At 57.4% G+C, this 17,341-nt stretch overlaps 1 protein-coding gene across 9 annotated transcripts in view; it reads right to left on the bottom strand.

The window, feature by feature from the left end:
* Positions 1 to 341: 341 nt before the first annotated feature.
* LOC122432763 (transformation/transcription domain associated protein) overlaps positions 342 to 17,341 on the bottom strand; it is an 88,338-nt gene continuing 71,338 nt past the window's right edge. For 7 of the 9 annotated variants that reach the window (XM_043454886.1, XM_043454884.1, XM_043454881.1 and 4 more), the window contains exons 61-71: positions 15,191 to 15,392; positions 13,864 to 14,028; positions 12,430 to 12,520; positions 10,767 to 10,966; positions 9,786 to 10,047; positions 7,616 to 7,841; positions 6,614 to 6,831; positions 5,557 to 5,741; positions 2,998 to 3,201; positions 2,715 to 2,909; positions 342 to 1,328 (exon numbers count right to left, since the gene is read on the bottom strand). In XM_043454886.1, the coding sequence (XP_043310821.1) occupies positions 1,044 to 1,328; positions 2,715 to 2,909; positions 2,998 to 3,201; positions 5,557 to 5,741; positions 6,614 to 6,831; positions 7,616 to 7,841; positions 9,786 to 10,047; positions 10,767 to 10,966; positions 12,430 to 12,520; positions 13,864 to 14,028; positions 15,191 to 15,392 (2,233 nt within the window). In that variant the 3' untranslated portion in view covers positions 342 to 1,043. The remainder of the gene's footprint in view (positions 1,329 to 2,714; positions 2,910 to 2,997; positions 3,202 to 5,556; positions 5,742 to 6,613; positions 6,832 to 7,615; positions 7,842 to 9,785; positions 10,048 to 10,766; positions 10,967 to 12,429; positions 12,521 to 13,863; positions 14,029 to 15,190; positions 15,393 to 17,341) is intronic. The other 2 variants (XM_043454888.1, XM_043454887.1) reach the window with 1 other exon arrangement.

Consider the following 17,341-nt stretch of genomic DNA (forward strand, 5'->3'; position numbering starts at 1 on the left):
GGGGGCTGGAGTCCAGGGGACAAGGTTCAGTCTGTCTGTCCTGCTGATGGGCCAGGCCGCAGCCAGGAACACGGCTCCAGGACGCCGCCTCCGGGCGTCTCCCTGCTGCATGCGGGTCACCGGGCCGCAGCCCTGAAACACGGGAAGGGCGCCGAGAGGGACCAGCCCCTGGGCGTGCTTTCCCGCCATCGGTCGGGACCAGGACCTCACGCTGCGGAGCTTGGACCCGAGTCCCAGCCGAGGTCCCAGCCTGGTGCGCGTCACGGTCACCGTGGGGCCACCCTGCGGCCCAGGCCCCGCTGACCCAAGGGGCGCGGGGCACAATTTGCAGAAACAACACGTCCTTCGATAAAATATTTATTCTAAAAAAAATCACACTGTACAAATTTAGATAGAACATTCTCAAGGCTCATACTTATAAAAATGTGAACAGAACAGATTCGAGGTAACGAACAAACCTTGGTTGCTTCTTTTTAAATTAAGAGGGGAAAATGTTTTTTTTTCCCAGGTACAGTGATAGTAAATATCGAGAAGACAGCCGAAGAGCAGCGGAACAGCAAGGGTCATGCCCGTTCTCGGCTCTGTGGGCCCCGAGGAATCTGACTCCAAATGCAGGGGCGGGCGACCCATCCACACCGGCCACGCGGGGAGGCTCTGAGGCTGTTTCTACACAGCCTGGAAGTTTGTGCTTAGAGAAAATCCAGCACGGTGTCTTCATAATTTCCTGTTTCTCTAACAAAGTGGGTTTTCTGTACACTTGTTACAAAGCTCTGTACAAAAGCTTGAAGCTCCCGGGAGGTGTCACTTCTGAAAGTTAAAAACGACAAGGAAGTGTTTCCTACAGTTCGATCTGTACATTCACACAACAGAGGAAGTCGATAAAAAAGAATTCACAGAGATTCCAGGCCAGGGAGTCCTGGCTTCTCTGAAGGCTGCTTTAAAAGCTGCGGGTTGGTCTCCGCTCCCGCCTGGACTCGCCTGGCCTTCCGGACGCTCAGCCCCCAACCGTCGGGGGAACCGCCCACCCCGCCGAGCGGCCGGGCTCACAGCCAAGGGTGCCAGGCGGGGTCCATGCGGCACAGGTTGTCCAGGCTGTTGGCGGCGGCCACCAGGGTGTTGACTTTGCTCTCCCCGCCCTCGAACTGGGCGAGGTTGTGCAGGCGGGTCACGATGGCCGTCACGGCCTTCTGCACCAGGGACACCAGCTGCTGGCTGTCCATGTTCTCGGGCTGCCCGGCGGCCGACAGCGGGGACGACGTGTCCTCCTGCGTCTTCTTGTGCCAGGCGATGATCTCGTCCCGCAGCACCGTTTTCAGGATGCCGTCCACCTGCGGAGTGAGAACGCAAGGTTCGCGTTTGACCGCCGGCCCAGAGGGCAGCTTCCCAGCCAGGCACTCTGCTGCGGCGGCCGTCGGGGCCTCAGTAGTCAGGGCCCGTGCCACGGTCACTCTGGTGGGGACACTGCAGCCAGACACGTGTGATGACCCCTGGGGTACCAGGAAAGGTGGGGGGACCAATGGCTGCCGCACCCCCGGGTCAAGGTGCCGTGGAACGGAGTCCGGAGGGAAGGTGGTGGGGGCTGGGTGGGGGGGCCCGCGGGAGGCCGGCAGGAGCGCCCGAGGGAGGGGACTGGAGGAGGGCCGGGGACCCAGAGGCTGGCGGCGCCACTGGGATGACTGACAAGACGCTGTGACGACAAGACGGACAGACCCTGTGCAAACCCTCCTGAACTGGACGCCCGGCCGCAGCCCGCTGTCACGGCAGGGGCGCTGGGGCTGCTTAAATGTAACCTGGACTGACACGCTGAGGCCCCAGCACGTGTCCTTGGAGGAGATCCCCAGGCAGGGTGGTCTCTGTGGTGACCTAACACAAAGACAATCACCCCACTGGGGCTGGAAGGAGCGCGACCCCGAGTGTGGAGAAGCCCAGCTTCCTCCCATCCACAGCCGCTCGGGCCGTGCGCAGGGACGCCGGCAGTTCTTCCAGGTCGTGAAAGGGAAGTCGCTCAGTCGTGTCCAGCTCTTTACGACTCCACAGACTGTAGCCCCTCAGGCTCCTCAGTCCATGGGATTTTCCAGGTATGAATACTGGAGTGGGTTGCCATTTCCTTCTCATAACAGGTCTTTAAAAGAGGTTTCCAATCGTGGGCTGCTCTAGAATAACCCCGTCTCCAGAAGTGAGCGTTTCTAGGGAAGGAGAACTCCGTGCTGTATTTCAGGTCTTACCCCTAAGTGGCTGAGCGTCACTGCGCTCCCTGCCTGAGAGCGGGCTCCGTTGCTGACCCGTTTCAGAGAGGCCACCACGGGCCCCGGAGCAGCAGCGACATGGGGGTGGGGGGCGGGGGGAGGAGAGCAGTTGGACGTTAACACAGACAAAGTCCGTGTTTGCAGTCAGGAGGCGACTCGATGATTTAAAACCTGTTCTGAGTAAATGTTTTGCAAAAGTAATTGGTGTCTGAAGCCTTCTCTAGACACAGACTGCTTATCTGGGAAAAGAGCAGACAGTCCCAGAAGTCAGAAGAAAACAGTAAACAGCGTGTGTTCCATCCCTGACTGCGAAGAGACAGGCTCGGGGTCAGAATGGACTGGACCAGCATCCCCTTCAGTCCTGCCGAGCCCAGCGCACGGCACAGAGCTGTCAAGGGCCCCTGGTGTGGCCACGTCTCATCCCCCAGGGGTTCACCATGTGCTCCTCCTGGGACAACCCTGACCCACCTTGAAGTTGGGCTGGGCGAAGCAGCGGGCGACGGCGATCATGGACGCGGTCAAAGGGCCGGAGACGCCAATGGTGGTCAGAAACTCGGAGATGTTGGGCGTGAGGCGGAAAGGGACAGGGCGGTTGGCATCCAAGTCCCCGGTGGCGTCGTTTATGTCAAAGCGGAAGTAGGCCACGTTCAGCTTGCCGGTGTCCTAAAGGTTGGAAGCAGACACTCAGGGGCGGAAGCAGCAGGTGCAGACTGAGCCGGGGCGGGGGGCCTGGCTGCTCCCGCCGCGTTACCTGGGCGATCTGCAGCATCTCGGGGTTGAGTCTGTTGAGGTGCAGGACGAACTCCGCGAAGCCGATGAGCGCGAGCTGGATGGTGAACATCTTGCGGAAGGTCCAGTAGTCGGTGGCGTTGGGGAAGGTGTGCAGGGCCCACTCCTTGAGCATGCTGCGGGGCACCATGTTGCTCTGAACCTCCTTGAGGATGTCGCGAAGGACCTGGGGGACAGGGAGTTCGGCAAGTGGGTCAGGCACGGGCAGGCCGGACAGACACCTCGGGGAGCGGGGTGTGTGTGTGAGGGGTGCTCAGGGCCGCCAGGAAGGTCCTGGCATTGGTTCTGGGTGTTCCTCAACGGCCCCCTGGGCTGACTGAACCCAGGAAAGTCACCACACACACACACACAGCATCACCCCGCAGGGGGAAGGGCCTGACGGTGAGTGTGGCCACACTGTGTTCTCCAAAGCACCCTGTTTTCAACAGAAGGTCATGAGGCACGTGGAGAAGCAGGACAATGCACACAGCAAAGAAAGAAAGTCACCTGAGTCGTCACTCACGTCCAGATCACACAACGAATTCTTAGAACCAATAAAAAGACAAGTCTTTTTACAAATCACCCAACATAAAAAATGAGCAAACAGGGATTTTTCTGGTGGTCCAGTAGTTAAGAATCCGGCTGCCAATGGAGTGAACACGGGGTCAATCCCTGGTCGGGGAAGATTCCACACGCCACAGGGCAACGGAGCCCGTCTGTCCCAACTACTGCAGCCGGGTCGCTCGAGCCGGGGGTCCACCGTGAGAAGGCCGAGCACGGAGACTGGAGAGCAGACCCTGCTCACCACTGCTGGAGAAGCCCGAGGAGCCGCGACCCGGTGCAGCACAAGATTAAAAAAAATGTTTATGTAAAAAAATGAGCAAAGAACTTGAACCAACTTTTCTCCAGAGAAAATATGCAAACAGCCAATTAATTAGCAAATGAAAAAAGGCTCAGTATCATTTGTTACCGACCAAAATAAACTAGCACTTTGCACCCACTCAGGTGGCTGTGGTCAGAAAGACAGACGATACTAAGTGCTGGCAAGAACGTGGAGAAATCAGAACTCTCGTACATGTGGTCACTTTGGAAAACTCTGTGGCTCCGTCAAAATGTTAAACGTAAGAGTTACCAAATAACCCAGCGATTCTACTCCTTGTATACAGATGGCCGAGGGAAATGAGAACACAGGTCCACACAGAAACCTGTACATGTGTGTTCACGGCAGTGTTAATCCTAACAGACAAAAGGTGCAAACGCCTACCAACTAATAAACGGGTAAGTTAAACGTGGTCTCTTCATACAAGGGAATGATCAGCAATAAAAAGAAGCAGTGCTGACACGTGCTACCAAGCGCCAAGTGGATAACCTTGGGAACAGGCAGTGCAGGGGAGCCAGGCATGAGCGACGACGTGTCGTATGGTTCTGCTCATAGGACGCGTCCAGAATAAGCAAGTTTACAGGCAGTGTGGTAAAAAATGCAAAGGGGAAAGGAGCCTAGTTGTAACGAAGCAAACCAGGGGAGGAAGACCAAGAAGAGACCTGCGCGCTGGGACGGCCTGTACATCCGCGCCTCCCGCAGGCCCAGGAGGGCCCCGCACCGCCCCTGCGCCAGACCCGCGCTCAGCTCCATATTCGCAGAGCAGGAGGGGGGTTCCGATGCAGCCACGTATTTGCAGACAGGGGTCACTGGCTTGCACAGTCCAAGGAACACAGAACCTTGAGAATCCAATCCATTCACCTCCCACCAACACCTCAAAACTGCTGTGGTCCACGGAGACCGCTGAGCACTGAAGAACCCCACCCGCTCTGCCGGCACGAAGGTGGGGGCTGACACCAGACCCTGCACCCCGAGCACGGCGCGGGGTGAGACGGGCGCCCCTGGGCTCCATCCTCCTGAACCAAGCCCTTCAGGAGCCAGAGTAACAGAGACCAGCCCCTGGACAACAGAGGCAGCTTCCGGCCCTGGGGGTCTCTCCCCAGATCCAGGAGGCGCCCTTGGGGACCGCAGGAAGGACCACGGAGGCAGCAGGAGAACCGGCCAGAACCGCCTCTTGGTGACGCAGGCAACTCTGGACAGAACCACCTCACCCACGCTCCCACTGGCCTGCTGCCCCCAGGGCGGGACCCGCAGATGCAGAGGGACCCTCGGCCCACCAGCAGGTGCAGCCAGGGCATCTGGGACTCCGTCGGGGGCTCTGTGGCTCCACCCGAGGCAAGAGAAACAGCTGGCCTGACAGGTTTCCGCTTCCCCACATTCTGCATTTCAGCAAGGACACACCGCGCAAAGACTGTGCGTGACCTGGAGGCCTGGCAGCAAACCTGTGAACATGCCCAGGAGGCAGGCAGGCAGGCAGCCTCACCCCCCCACGCCCGGGCTGTCAACCAAATGAACCTGCCAAGCAGTTCCTTTAAAGTTCTCATCTCTCAGCTGCTCTTCAGGAAGGACTCTGAGCCTCTGCAAGGCTGAGTGAAAATGTACCTCTGTCCCATTAGAACGAGTGGCCCTTGGCTGAGCCCACGGCCACCCAAGCCCCCGCACCTGGTGGCTGGCCTGCGTCCCGCGCGCCTGCACCGTGGCCAGGCGGTCGTAGTAGCGGGAGATGGGGTTGTCGTGCTCGATGCCCTTCTTGGCGCAGCGCTGCTTGTAGATCTCCACCAGCGACAGCGAGGAGGGGTTGTCCTCCACCAGGCGCATCTGCGGGGACACGGCCACCACGCGGGGGACTGGAGGGAGAGGGGGGACGGTGCGTGAGGCAGGGCCGACTGGCGGAGCACGGCACGTGTGCGCTCAAACACCCACAGTGCTCTGCAGAGCGGATTTCTCAACTCCCTTATTTTGGGGCAGTCTGAACTTAAGGGTGAGAGACTTTAAGTCAGAAGAGGCTGGATCACGGCTCAGCCAGCAGAGCGCTCGGAACAGGACCAGACACCACACAGGGCAACAGGCTCCGAAGCCGGGTCAGCGTGAAGGTGACCGCAGTTCTCTCCGGGGTTGGGCAGTCACAGGCAGCCCGGCCCCACCCCACGTTGACAGGTTCATGATTCACCCACAGCCACTCGGTTCAGTAAAGACCTCACCCGAGGTTGCTGGGTGCTGCGTGAACGAGATGTCAGCGGCCTTCCTGGGGCTCCTCGACTCCCAGAAGGGCACCTCAGGCGGTGCCCACATGGCAGGCTGTGCCCAGAGCAGATCAAGACGTGAAACAAAACTGCTCAGTCGTTTCCGACTCTTTGCGACTCCATGGACTATATATAGTCCATGAAATTCTCCAGGTCAGAATACTGGAGTGGGTGGCCATTCTCTTCTCCAGGGAATCTTCCCAACCCAGGGATCGAACCAGGGTCTCCTGCATTGCAGGGGGACTCTTTACCAGCTGAGCCACCGGGGAAGCCCAAGGACAGATCAAAGACTGTGCTTAGAAAATGTGTGTGGAGCGCGCCACCAGCACGCCCCGCGCAGCCAGCGTCACCGGAGCCTGGGCAGGCTGCCGGGCGAGCGGAGACGGCTGTGCGCCAGGTCGGGGCCTCTTCTCCAGGCGGGTGCTGGTTGGACGCGTGTCCTACGGGGGGCGGGGCGTGCTGGAGGCGGTGCGTACCTGTGAAGAACAGGTGCCTCTTGGTGGTCTCCTTCCGCTTCTCCAGGCAGGGGTTGAGCAGGCGCAGGAGCTGCAGCACGCGCTCCTCCCGCCGCGACTCGGTCAGGCAGGCGTCGTTCATGACCAGGTACGGGTAGATCTTGCCGTTGTGCCCGCGGATGTAGAGCCTCCTGGCGGCCGTGTTGTGCTTCTGCACGATCTCCACCCGGGGCATGAACCTGCAGAGACCATGGGCGCTGAGCCCACGCCCCGCGGCCACTCCGCCCCTGCTTTGAGAGCGGAGCTTCCCGGACGACCGCTGGCCAGACGGGGTGGTCGGTTACCTACGCCCCACCTCGCAGGGACCGGGTATGGGGGCGCCTCGGTGTGGGAAGGACAAAAGGGGAAGAAGAAAAGGCGAAATTGGGGTTTCAACAGTCGCGCCGAGGGCCCAGCAGGCAGAGGATGCTGGGGCCCCCAGCAGCAGGAGCGCCCGGGCCCCTGGGGCAGAGGAGCCACCGCTGACGAGCTGGGATGGGGCATGTGCACTCTCGGCGCTCGCAGCGGAGGGGCGGCGTGGGGCCCGCACGCCCGCGGCGCTCACGGCGGAGGGGAGCAGCAGGTCCGATCTGGAGGACCCTGTTAAAGGTTGCCACTTCTCAACTCGCTTTACATTTTAAATGAGATGCAACTCACCTTGCTCTAAAAATTTTTACCATAGTCTGATTCTGTTTTGAATACTGCGCTTTCAGAGTGTACGAAACACTGCAGAACTCCACTTTGTCAAGTTCTACAAGCATTCAGAAAGAGTTTTTTTGAGAGCAAACACAAGCTTGACTCAGACAGGACACGGACACGTGAAAGGTGCCCAACGACCCCAACCCGAGGGCAGTCCTGTGTCCTCTCCCGGGGACAGAGGGGCGGGAATCACAGTGTGAACTGCCGACCGGTCTCCCTGGAGGGGCTCCCGGGCATCTGCTGGAGGAAGGTGTCAATGACCCCGGGCCGGCCAGGCGCACTCACCGAGCGATCTTGATGTAGTAATGTGTCGGCTTCGGCATCAGAAACTCCCCTGGAATTTCCACCTCCGCCGTCTGTGCTGAGAAGTTGCTCAGAAACCGGCACTTCTCTTCAATGAGGAAGAATTTTGGAAGCTGCTTGGTTTTAGCCTCCAGGATTTTGATCCACTTTTTCAGTTTGGAAATCAGATTATGAAGCTTCATGGATCCTGGAACACTGAAGTCAAAATCTGCAAAACAGAATATGATTAGAAACATTTTCGGCCACCTGGGTGATTTCCCATCCACCGCACAACTACGGCTCTGGCACGGCCCAGGAGGAAACAGGCGCGTTTTCCATCTAGTCAGTAATAAAGTGCTGCGCGGGGCAGAACTCCAATAAACAGCACATAAAAATGCCGGCTGGAATACACGGCACGGAGCTCTGGGCCCGACACACGGCCGCGCCCACAGCTCCGCTCGTCAGGTCCACGTGAGTTTAACTGTGCATGCGTGTCACCAGTTTCACTACAGTCGCTGCGCTTCTCTCGTGGGGTTTTCCTCACGGCATTTCTCTGGTTTCCTTTACCATCTCGCGTGCGGTCACCTGACTAGCGAGCTGAGCACCAGGGAGGCAGGTCTCCGTCCGCCGGGACACCGGGCTGCACCTTCCCAACTCCGGGGCAGGAAGCTGTTATCAAGGCCAGGCCTGATCTTCATGGAATGGGTTTCTGTTTGTTGTTAACTTTTATTTTGAAATAAATATTCACAGGAGCGCCAAGAAATGTATAGGGAGGGCCACACGCCCCTTCCCAAAACCAAGGCACTGGCACAACCCACGGGGCTGACTCAGACACGAGACCTGTGCGTGTGGTGTGCGCACCCGTGAGACGTGAGGGGGGGCGCTGTGTACCCAGGAGGCCCCCCGTCCACCGGCTCTGAGCCATGCCCGCCTCCCCCGCACCCGACGCCCGGCCACCGCTGGTCTGTTCTCCGTCGTGACCTCACAAAGGCTTCATAACTTATAAGCGCGTGGCAGGAATCCTGAGCGCGGCTTTGAGCATTCAGCACAACTTCTCTGAAGTTCATCCAAGTTGCCGTGTGTGTCAGTTAATGCCTCGTCACCTGCTTTATGAGTGTGGAAGAGCCATGCTCTGCGTCCCTTCTCCTTGGAGGGGCATCTGGGGGACTCGCATTTGGGGCTATCGCCACAAAGCGGCCATCGGCGCTCGGGCACAGCGTCTGCAGGGGGGTCAGTCTTCCATCTCGGGACTGACTCTCCGGAGCCGCCTTCCCCTGTGCGGCTGGAGCCAGGGCTGCGATGCTGCTGTGGGCGGAGGGGCAGCCCTCCTGGCTCTGACAGCAGAACCCGGGGCGGACACAGGGGCGGTCCCCGGGGCACGCGGTAGCGGGGCTGGATGCAGGCGTCCGACGCACAAGGCAGCGGGCGGTGGGTCGGCGCCTCGAGGCTGGCCTTCCTCCAGGCTTCGGTGCCTGTCACTCTTTCACGTCAGAATCCAGATGTGTCCCCCCCCTAACGCTCTACTTCAGACTACGTTTGGTTGTAGATATGGATACACTAAGTATCACTTCTTTCCAGTAACAAGTGATGGCTTCCACAAAACTTCCATCTCAGACGCCTCCTTTCCCGTGAAGGAGAGACCACATGCGCTTCAGCTCTGAGGGGTGCGGCCTGGCCCGCATGCACCCGGGGGATGGGGGTCCCTGACGGGGACTCGGGCTGAGGGACAGCGGCCATCAGCCTCAGGCCACACAGAGAGGTGGGGCTGGAGTCCTGCTCCCGCTGGTCCTGGAAACACGAGCGCCTGACCCGGGGACGGGATGTGCACACCCCCCGCCGTCCTCCTGACGCCAGAACCACCAGGGGGATCCCTGCCTGTTGCCTCGGGGCCGGCACCTTCAGGTCTCACTGCCTCACCTGACCCTGTCTGGTCTTCCAAAAAAACCCGGCAGGCGGAGGGACTGCACCCTAGAACCCTGTGTCTACCCCGGCTCCGACCCTTTGCCTTTTCCCTGGAGGGAAGGCTGTGCGATCCCGGGGCAGGGAATGTCCCGTTTCCTTACAGTCTAACCCGCCCGCCCAGGGCTGCGGTCCAGAAAACCAACGAGTGCGGTTAACCGGATGGTAGGACTGAGGAGAAAGGTGAGGGGCTGCTTCCTTGGTCAGGACTCACCGGTGGTGAACTGGCCCTTCAGCTTCTGGAAGACGGGGTCCTGGGCGGTGGCCTGGGCGCGCCGGGCCAGGGACTCGGAGGCGGCGCTGGAGAACATGGTGGAGACGTTGGACACGTTCTCCAGGCCCACCCCGAACGTGCTCACCAGCTTCTTGACGAAGTTGAGGGTGTGGGGCGTGATCTTGGCGTCCGACACCGCTCCGCTCTTCTCAAAGGCCACCGAGTAGCACTTGGCCAGGCCCTGCTGGAGCTGCCTGAGGACCTGGGGGCCAGAGACAAGGTGGGCTCGCACAGCAGAGCTCTGCGCTTGAGCACGCTGCCCCCGCCCACTGGGCACCCGCCCAGCCGGCCCCCCACCACGGACAAGGCTATCGGGGCGCCAGAGTGTGCAGAAGCAGCACGGGGGGCGCCCCGGACGCTCACGCTGTGAGCTGCGTTCTCAGCAGCAAGGACAGTTGTCCCGAACGTTAACAGAAGAAAGAGACCCACAAGCCCACCCTTCACGTTGCGCACACGCCCTTCTGCTGAATCGCCAATGGAAAGCCTGTTTCAGATCACGTCCGTGTACATGCACACACACAGGGTAACAGAGCACCGACAGGGGCCTCGGACAACAAACGCTGATTACTCATCACCACCACTGAGGCGGCGGCCTGAGAACCAGCTCTGGCCCCTGGAGATGACGGCCCATGGGGTGACCTCTGCCCACATCCTGCTGCTCCTTGGCCAGTGGTGGGATTTCAGCGGTTAGGTTCGGAGAAGTGAACAAAATAAGCGTTTTAAGGGCAGCAGGGGCTTCCTTGATGTCTTCGTTAGAAGTCTTCTGCTTCGGCAGGGACGACAGCACCAGGGTGCAGACCTGGAGCCTCCACCAGCCGGGCCACCCACAGACACACACGAGCGGGCCGCTCGTGCGGACAGGCCGCGGCCGCGAGGGCACCCAGACCCACGCCCTCCGCGGCGCACAGCCCCGCCGCGTACCTCCTCGTGCCAGTTCTCCCGGAACCAGACCATCTGGTCGACGATGCCTTCCAGGGAAGACAGCAGCGTCGGGTGCAGCTCCCGCTGCATGTGCATGATACGGCTGCAGCGCCACATGGGGGCCGTGGCTCTTATGGGCCCTGGATCTGATGCAGAATGGGACTGGTTACCCACTGAACTTGGCTGCTGTTGTCCAGAATCTGAGAGCAACACACACAACGCCATTGTCAGCGCCGCGCTGACGACGGGGAGGCGGCGCTCCGAGGACCACGGCCGGAGGGACGCCGGTTCCTGCTGGCCCGGAGCCGCGAGGCGGGCGCCCTGTCCCGGGGTGCGGGCCAGGCAGAAGGCACATGGGTCAGGGCGCGGGCAGGTGGGCGCGTGAGTGGGGCCCAGGTGGGGGCGCAGGCTCCCCGGACCCGAACTGCAGTGGGAGTCTGAGCTTTTTTTTTTTTTTTTTTAAGGTCTGGCAAAATATTTCACAATTCATTCTTTGTATTACAGCTCCGAGAATCCAGAAGTGTTAACAAGTCAGCCTACATGCTTTCATCTAAGAGAGCCAAACCACAGGTATAAAATGACATTTTAAAAAAAGCCACTTGCTACGTAAGAAATGTTACAGAACCCCGATGCTCATTTTTTAAAGCTTCAGCTCACTTACAACAAAAACCCTTAACTTTCAATTGACCCAAACTTGAATCTACCTAGACAGCCAGGAGGTCGGTGTGAAGACCCACCCTACAGGACCAGGAGCTGCCACCACCGTCTGGAGGAGGGAGTCACCTTCCTGGAAAGGCTCTGGCCTCGCAGTGAGCGTGTCTATGTATTAAAGACGCAGGAAGCAAGCGGTGCTTTAATTGTTTACAGAGCACCATGCTTACAGGGTAACTGAAACCATTAAGTAGGTTACTTCTCTATGTACCACGGTAATCGTTACAGATTAAAAACTTCTATTTTGAATGTTTTTACACTTGGTTAAGATTGATTTGTTTTTTTCTCTTTAGGCTACACCACGTGGAAATGGGATCTTAGTTCCCCGGCCAGGGATCAAACCCATGACCGCTGCTCTGGGAGTTCGAAGTCTTAACCTCTGGACTACCAGGGAAATCCCAGGTAAAACTGGTTTCTATGCGGATTCTTCTGACAGCTGAGGTATTATTCCTTACAACACAGTAAGTGACATTTGTACTGTTTATCGGGATGCATTTATAACTAATAAGTTCAACTTCTGTTTTTTTAGTCACTCAGTTGTGTCCACTCTTTGCAACCCCAAGGACTGCAGCCAGGCTCCTCTGCCTGTAGGACTTCCCAGGCAAGAATCCTGGAGTGGGCCTACATTTCCTCCTCCAGGGCACCTTCCCGACCCAGGGATCGAACCCGTGGCTCCTGTCTCGGCAGGCAGATTCCTCACCGCTGAGCGACCTGGGTTTCACACATTTTTCCTACTTATGATGGAATCACTGGAGTGGATGAACACCCTGTCACACTACGGTGAAGGAGAGCCAGCAACCCGTGGGAGGTCAGGTTTCGTCTTCCTGCCCCGGTGACCTCCCAGCGTCTGAACACAGACGGGCCCGCGGGCTGGAGGGGAGCTGCCGGTGGGTGTGTGCCGGTGACAGTGGGACGCCGGACGCCCCGGGGACCCAGCCCCGCGGAGACGTACCGCTCTTGTAGCGCTCCCGTTGCTCTATCTTCAGCGTCAGGTACAGGGTCCGGATGGGGAAGTATACGGCCTGGGGATACACACGTCCCACCTGCTCAGAGAGAGTCAGTCGTGAGTGGGACATGGCCCGCACCTGGCCGGCGCCACTGACTTAGTACACACAGGAGACCAGGCTGAATAGCAAGTCCAATGTCCAGTTTAGCCTGAAAAGACCCAGCAAAGAGCAGTCTGGTGTATTCCATCCGTCTCGCCCACCCAAGACTCTTCCTGGCAGAGCAACCTCACTGTCATCTGATCTAACCTGAGGATGACAGACACTCGCGTGCGGGGAACACAACATGCCAGCAGCCTTCATTCACCAGAACTGAGAGCGGGCTGACGCGCGGCTCCCTCGCGAGTCACTTCACTCTGCGTAACTCTAGGATGCAGGGCACTGGCCTTTTTCTTTTAGGTAAGAAATGCCAGTTTTGGTCAACTAGAGCTCCACGGCTCCTTCAGAAGGGCTGAGCAGACATCACGCAGCTTGGCCACTGGCCACAGGGAGGCTAGCTAACATATGTTAAGAGATGTCCAGTGAACGATGATACCAAACAGAATCTACGTCTTTGACAGATCAACTCCAAGGGAAGTACCAGTACCCAGAACACAGCCGCAAGCGCTCAAGCAAGAATGAGAGCATTTCTGGGTGCTGTGGAGATGCTGAACGTGAACGATGAGTGAGCAGCATGCCCCCGGGCGCTTGGTTACAGGTTCACATGTGAAAAGTTACATACAGGACTCCATACTTTTATAAAACAAAGCACCATCAGAGGCACCAATTCCAGACCGAACTGTATCCACATGTCCCCTGTTCAGGCCCCTCCCCTACCTTTTGGCCTCTCCGCAGGAGGAGAACAATCTGGAGCCGACCTCAAACAGGGGTCACGACAGCCTTTCTACAGGCCCAATCCCCCCAGCCTGCCCCAGGGCACACGACTGCCAGCCTCCAACAGCCGCAGCCGGACAGCCGGACCCAAAGCAACAGGCCCCACGGCCCACCGGGCTTTCTTCTGGGGCTCAGAGCGCCCAGTACAGCCCGTGATGGGGAGTCAGCCGTGAGCAATGACCGCACACCCGCGCTCGGTCAGTAACCTGAGTGCTCACCAGGCCCCCTGCGTTTTAACAGAAGGCGTACTTTATGTGTATCTTACATGGCGACGTGTGTAAGGGAAGAGGTAGCATCGCGACGCTGTAAGCCCAGCGGATCACTGCCCGCCAGCCCTGCTGTCCTCAGCTGCTGTCACTTGCGCTTTATAAGCGACAGCTAACTGTGTCCACCTGCCCACCATCTGACTCGGTTTCAAAACTCTGAGCGTGCACATTTTCTCTCTTGGACAAAAGGATGTGAAAGGAAAATGCTTTTCTTCGTGACCAAAGAGGACTTGCAGTTCCCACCTGGCTAATCAGGTTCAGAAGCAGCTTTCCCTCGGAGCCGACCAGACAGGTGAGCAGCTGTGGGATCCAGGCCAGCCACTGGATGGGCGGCACGCCGATGCAGTACTTGTCCACGGCATCTGCCAGGGTGTTCTTGTCATCGTCAAAACTCAGAAGCCACAGCACCTAAGACAGAAGGGAAGTCAGAGAGCTGAACCAGAGTCTCCGGTTCCGGTCAGGGGACGTTCCCCCGACGTTAAACCATCACACAGGGCACCTTTCCTGGCATCGTGGGAAAACATGGACAAAAGGCCCAACTGTATGATGAAACTTCACTATAAAGCTTACAGATAAATAATGCTGAGAATTTAAATACAGTCTTCATCAAGGTTTAGCTTTAATGCCAACTATTAACTGATCTGCTCAGCTGGCTAGCGGTGGTCAGTGTGGACCCCAAGGGGCTCCAGCCTGTTACCACACTTGCGATCTCCCCACAACAAAATGGGCTTCTGCTCAGATCTCAGAGGACCCCACCCCCACTCCAGCGTGAGGCTGCCCCCTGCTGGCAGTCTGGTCTCTATTGAGCCGTCTGAAACGATTTCATCTACAAGAAAGCACACCTGGATTCCGGCAGCGAGGCAGCTTCTTGGCATTATTACGGTCAGTCTATGTCTACAGTCGGCTTTCACTACTGGGATGTTCAATCCAAACTCTGATATTAAATTAAGGAATTCTAAAAACTCCTAACCTTTACTGGGCAAAGTAAGCGGAACAACCTATTCTTAAGTTATCTGCAAGAATGGGTTCTGGGTTGTACGGATGTGACTCCTGGGGAAGCCACGACGGTGCGAGGCTGGGGAGGGGGCTCGGGCTTGAGCGCCCGCCCACTGGGCACACGTGGGCACAGCCCCGTGCCCGGCGCTGCAGCGGGGTTCCGCGGGACGACCCCCCACCGCAGGAGCCCAGGGGCTCAGCGTCACCTGTGACCAGAGCCGACCGGCTCCGGCCTGTGTGCGCGGTCCCTGCGGGTGAGGCCAGAGTCTGAGGCGTGCAGCAGGCGCGCTCCCGGCAGAGCCCTTGCAGTCTGCAGGAATCCCTGTCCAGTGTGAGGTCCACAGCCACACCGGACCTGAGTCCTAAGACCCACCCACACTGCAGGCTGGGTTTTGCCGCTGAGAAGTCCTCTGACCCCAAGACCGTCCAGGCCTCCACTTTTCAGCTTTAATCAGAACCTATGGACTCTGCGTGGTTCCTCATGCCCAGCGCAGACCAGCAGGTGGCTGAACTTCCATGCAAACTAAAGGTTCCCAGGAAGGTCTCTGGTTAAAGCGAGTTCTTCCAGCCTCACCTTGGCCAAGTACTTCCTCGACTTGCTCTCGTTCTGGTGCCGGCAGGCATGCAGGTAGCAGGTGATGGCGGACACCCCGAGATGGAGCTGCCGCTCCTTGACGAAGATGTTCTCCAGGTAGTCGCCCCACATGGCCCAGGCTTTCACCAGCACGTCGTGCATCTGCACGGCCGCAGAGAACGCTTTGTTCGCTTCCTCAGACCTGGTGGGACACAGATCGAGATGGTGAACACCACGGAATATAAAACCAACTGTTTTAAAGTGACTGATGCAGTGGCAGTTGGTACATTTAAAATGCTGTGTGACCACCACCTCTACAGAGGCTGCGAACATTGTCATCACCCCCAAGGAAGCCCTGAACCATGAAGCGCCACCGCCCCCAGCCCCCGGCGACCACCCAAGGAGTTACTGCTGCTCTGTCTCAATGGACTGACCACTGCACATCTCACACTAACGGACCCACAGAGGGTGACTGTGTGTGTCTAGACTCTTTCAATCAGCCTCAAGTGTTTTTGAGGTTCATCCATGCTGACGTTCAGGTCAACACTTCACTCCCCGGAGAAGGAGATGGCAGCCCGCTCCAGTATCCCTGCCTGGGAAATCCCATGGACAGAGGAGCCTGACGGGCTGTGGTCCATGAGGTCACCAAAGAGTCAGACATGACTTAGCAACTAATGTACATATCTTGCACAAAGTCAGAAACACTCAACCTATATTTAAGAGCTGTGTTATGTATGCTAATCCAAGCGGGTCTGGTGAACCCTGTGATTAAAGAAACACGAGGTTTACGTCTGCTGTGGAGAAGCAGAGGCACCTCGGCCACTGTGAATTGCCCTGGAAACATCCCATCCCTGCTCCCAATTACTCAGACTGTTGAAGCAAAGACAATTTGGTTTAACGAACACAAAACCGCTTTCATGGTCTCAAAATGTTTACAGTGATATAGAAAAGGCAAGCATAGAAACAAATAGTTACAATAGAAGTGGTAAGTAAAAGGTATGCTACAAGATTTAGAAGAGGGAGTCATTAATTTTGGAGTTGGATGGGCTTAAGAAGGCCTTAGGAAAGAAGTCATGTTTGAGCTGGGTTGTGAAGGATGATGGGAGTTCACCAGAACTCAGGATGAAAGGATGGTCCTGGAGAAAGGGGGGCTGTGCGGAGTCCTGCAGAGAGTTCTCACAGCCGGTAAGTCTAGTGTGAAGCATTCTGACGGGAGATGTGCAGGAGAGGTGGGTGTGTGCGCCAGATCACTGAGGGCCACTGTGCTCACAAATGTGAGACCAGGGCACGGTGAGGAGCCAGGGCAGGGTTTTGAGCAGAAGAGTGGGGTGATCCTTCTGAGACACAAATCTGACCACCTCGTGACCATGTTGAGAATGTGTGGGAGACAGAAGAAATTGGAGGCAGTTAGGAGGCTTGAACTGAGGCAGTCGCAAGTGCGTGTGGGGTGGGTATGTTTGAGAGGTATGTAGGAGAACTGCAAGGACTTGATTTCATGATTAAATGAAACGGAATGTGTGTCTTAGTCACTCAGTTGTGTCCAACTCTTTGCAACCCCATGGACTGTAGCCCGCCAGGCTCCTCTGTCCATGGAATTCTCTAGGCAAGAACACTGGAGTGGGTTGCCATTTCATCCTCCAGGGGATCTTCCCGACCCAGGGATCGAGCCTGGGTCTCCTGCATTGCAGGCAGATTCTTTACCATCTGAGCCACCAGCGAAACCCAAAATGAAGGGGTGCAAAGCTTTAATTGTTTAGAAAAATGTTAGCTATATTTTTAATACTGTTGACATTTAAAATCATTTAAGATCAGATTGGGAGAAGGCAATGGCAACCCACTCCAGTACTCTTGCCTGGGAAATCCCATGGACGGAGGAGCCTAGCAGGCTACAGTCCATGGGGTCTCCAAGAGTCGGACATGACTTAGCAACTTCACTTTCACTTTTCACTTTCATGCACTGTAGAAAGAAATGGCAACCCACTCCAGTATTCTTGTCTGGAGAATCCCAGGGATGGGAGCCTGGTGGGCTGCCGTCTATGGGGTCGCACAGAGTCAGACACGACTGACGTGACTTAGCAGCAGCAGCAAGTATCAGACTGGCTTAGGTAAAACTTAACATGGAATTTATAAATGAGTAAAGAAAAAATGCAC

The sequence above is a fragment of the Cervus canadensis genome, chromosome 32, assembly GCF_019320065.1.
Source record: "Cervus canadensis isolate Bull #8, Minnesota chromosome 32, ASM1932006v1, whole genome shotgun sequence".
Taxonomy (NCBI): Eukaryota; Metazoa; Chordata; class Mammalia; order Artiodactyla; family Cervidae; genus Cervus; species Cervus canadensis.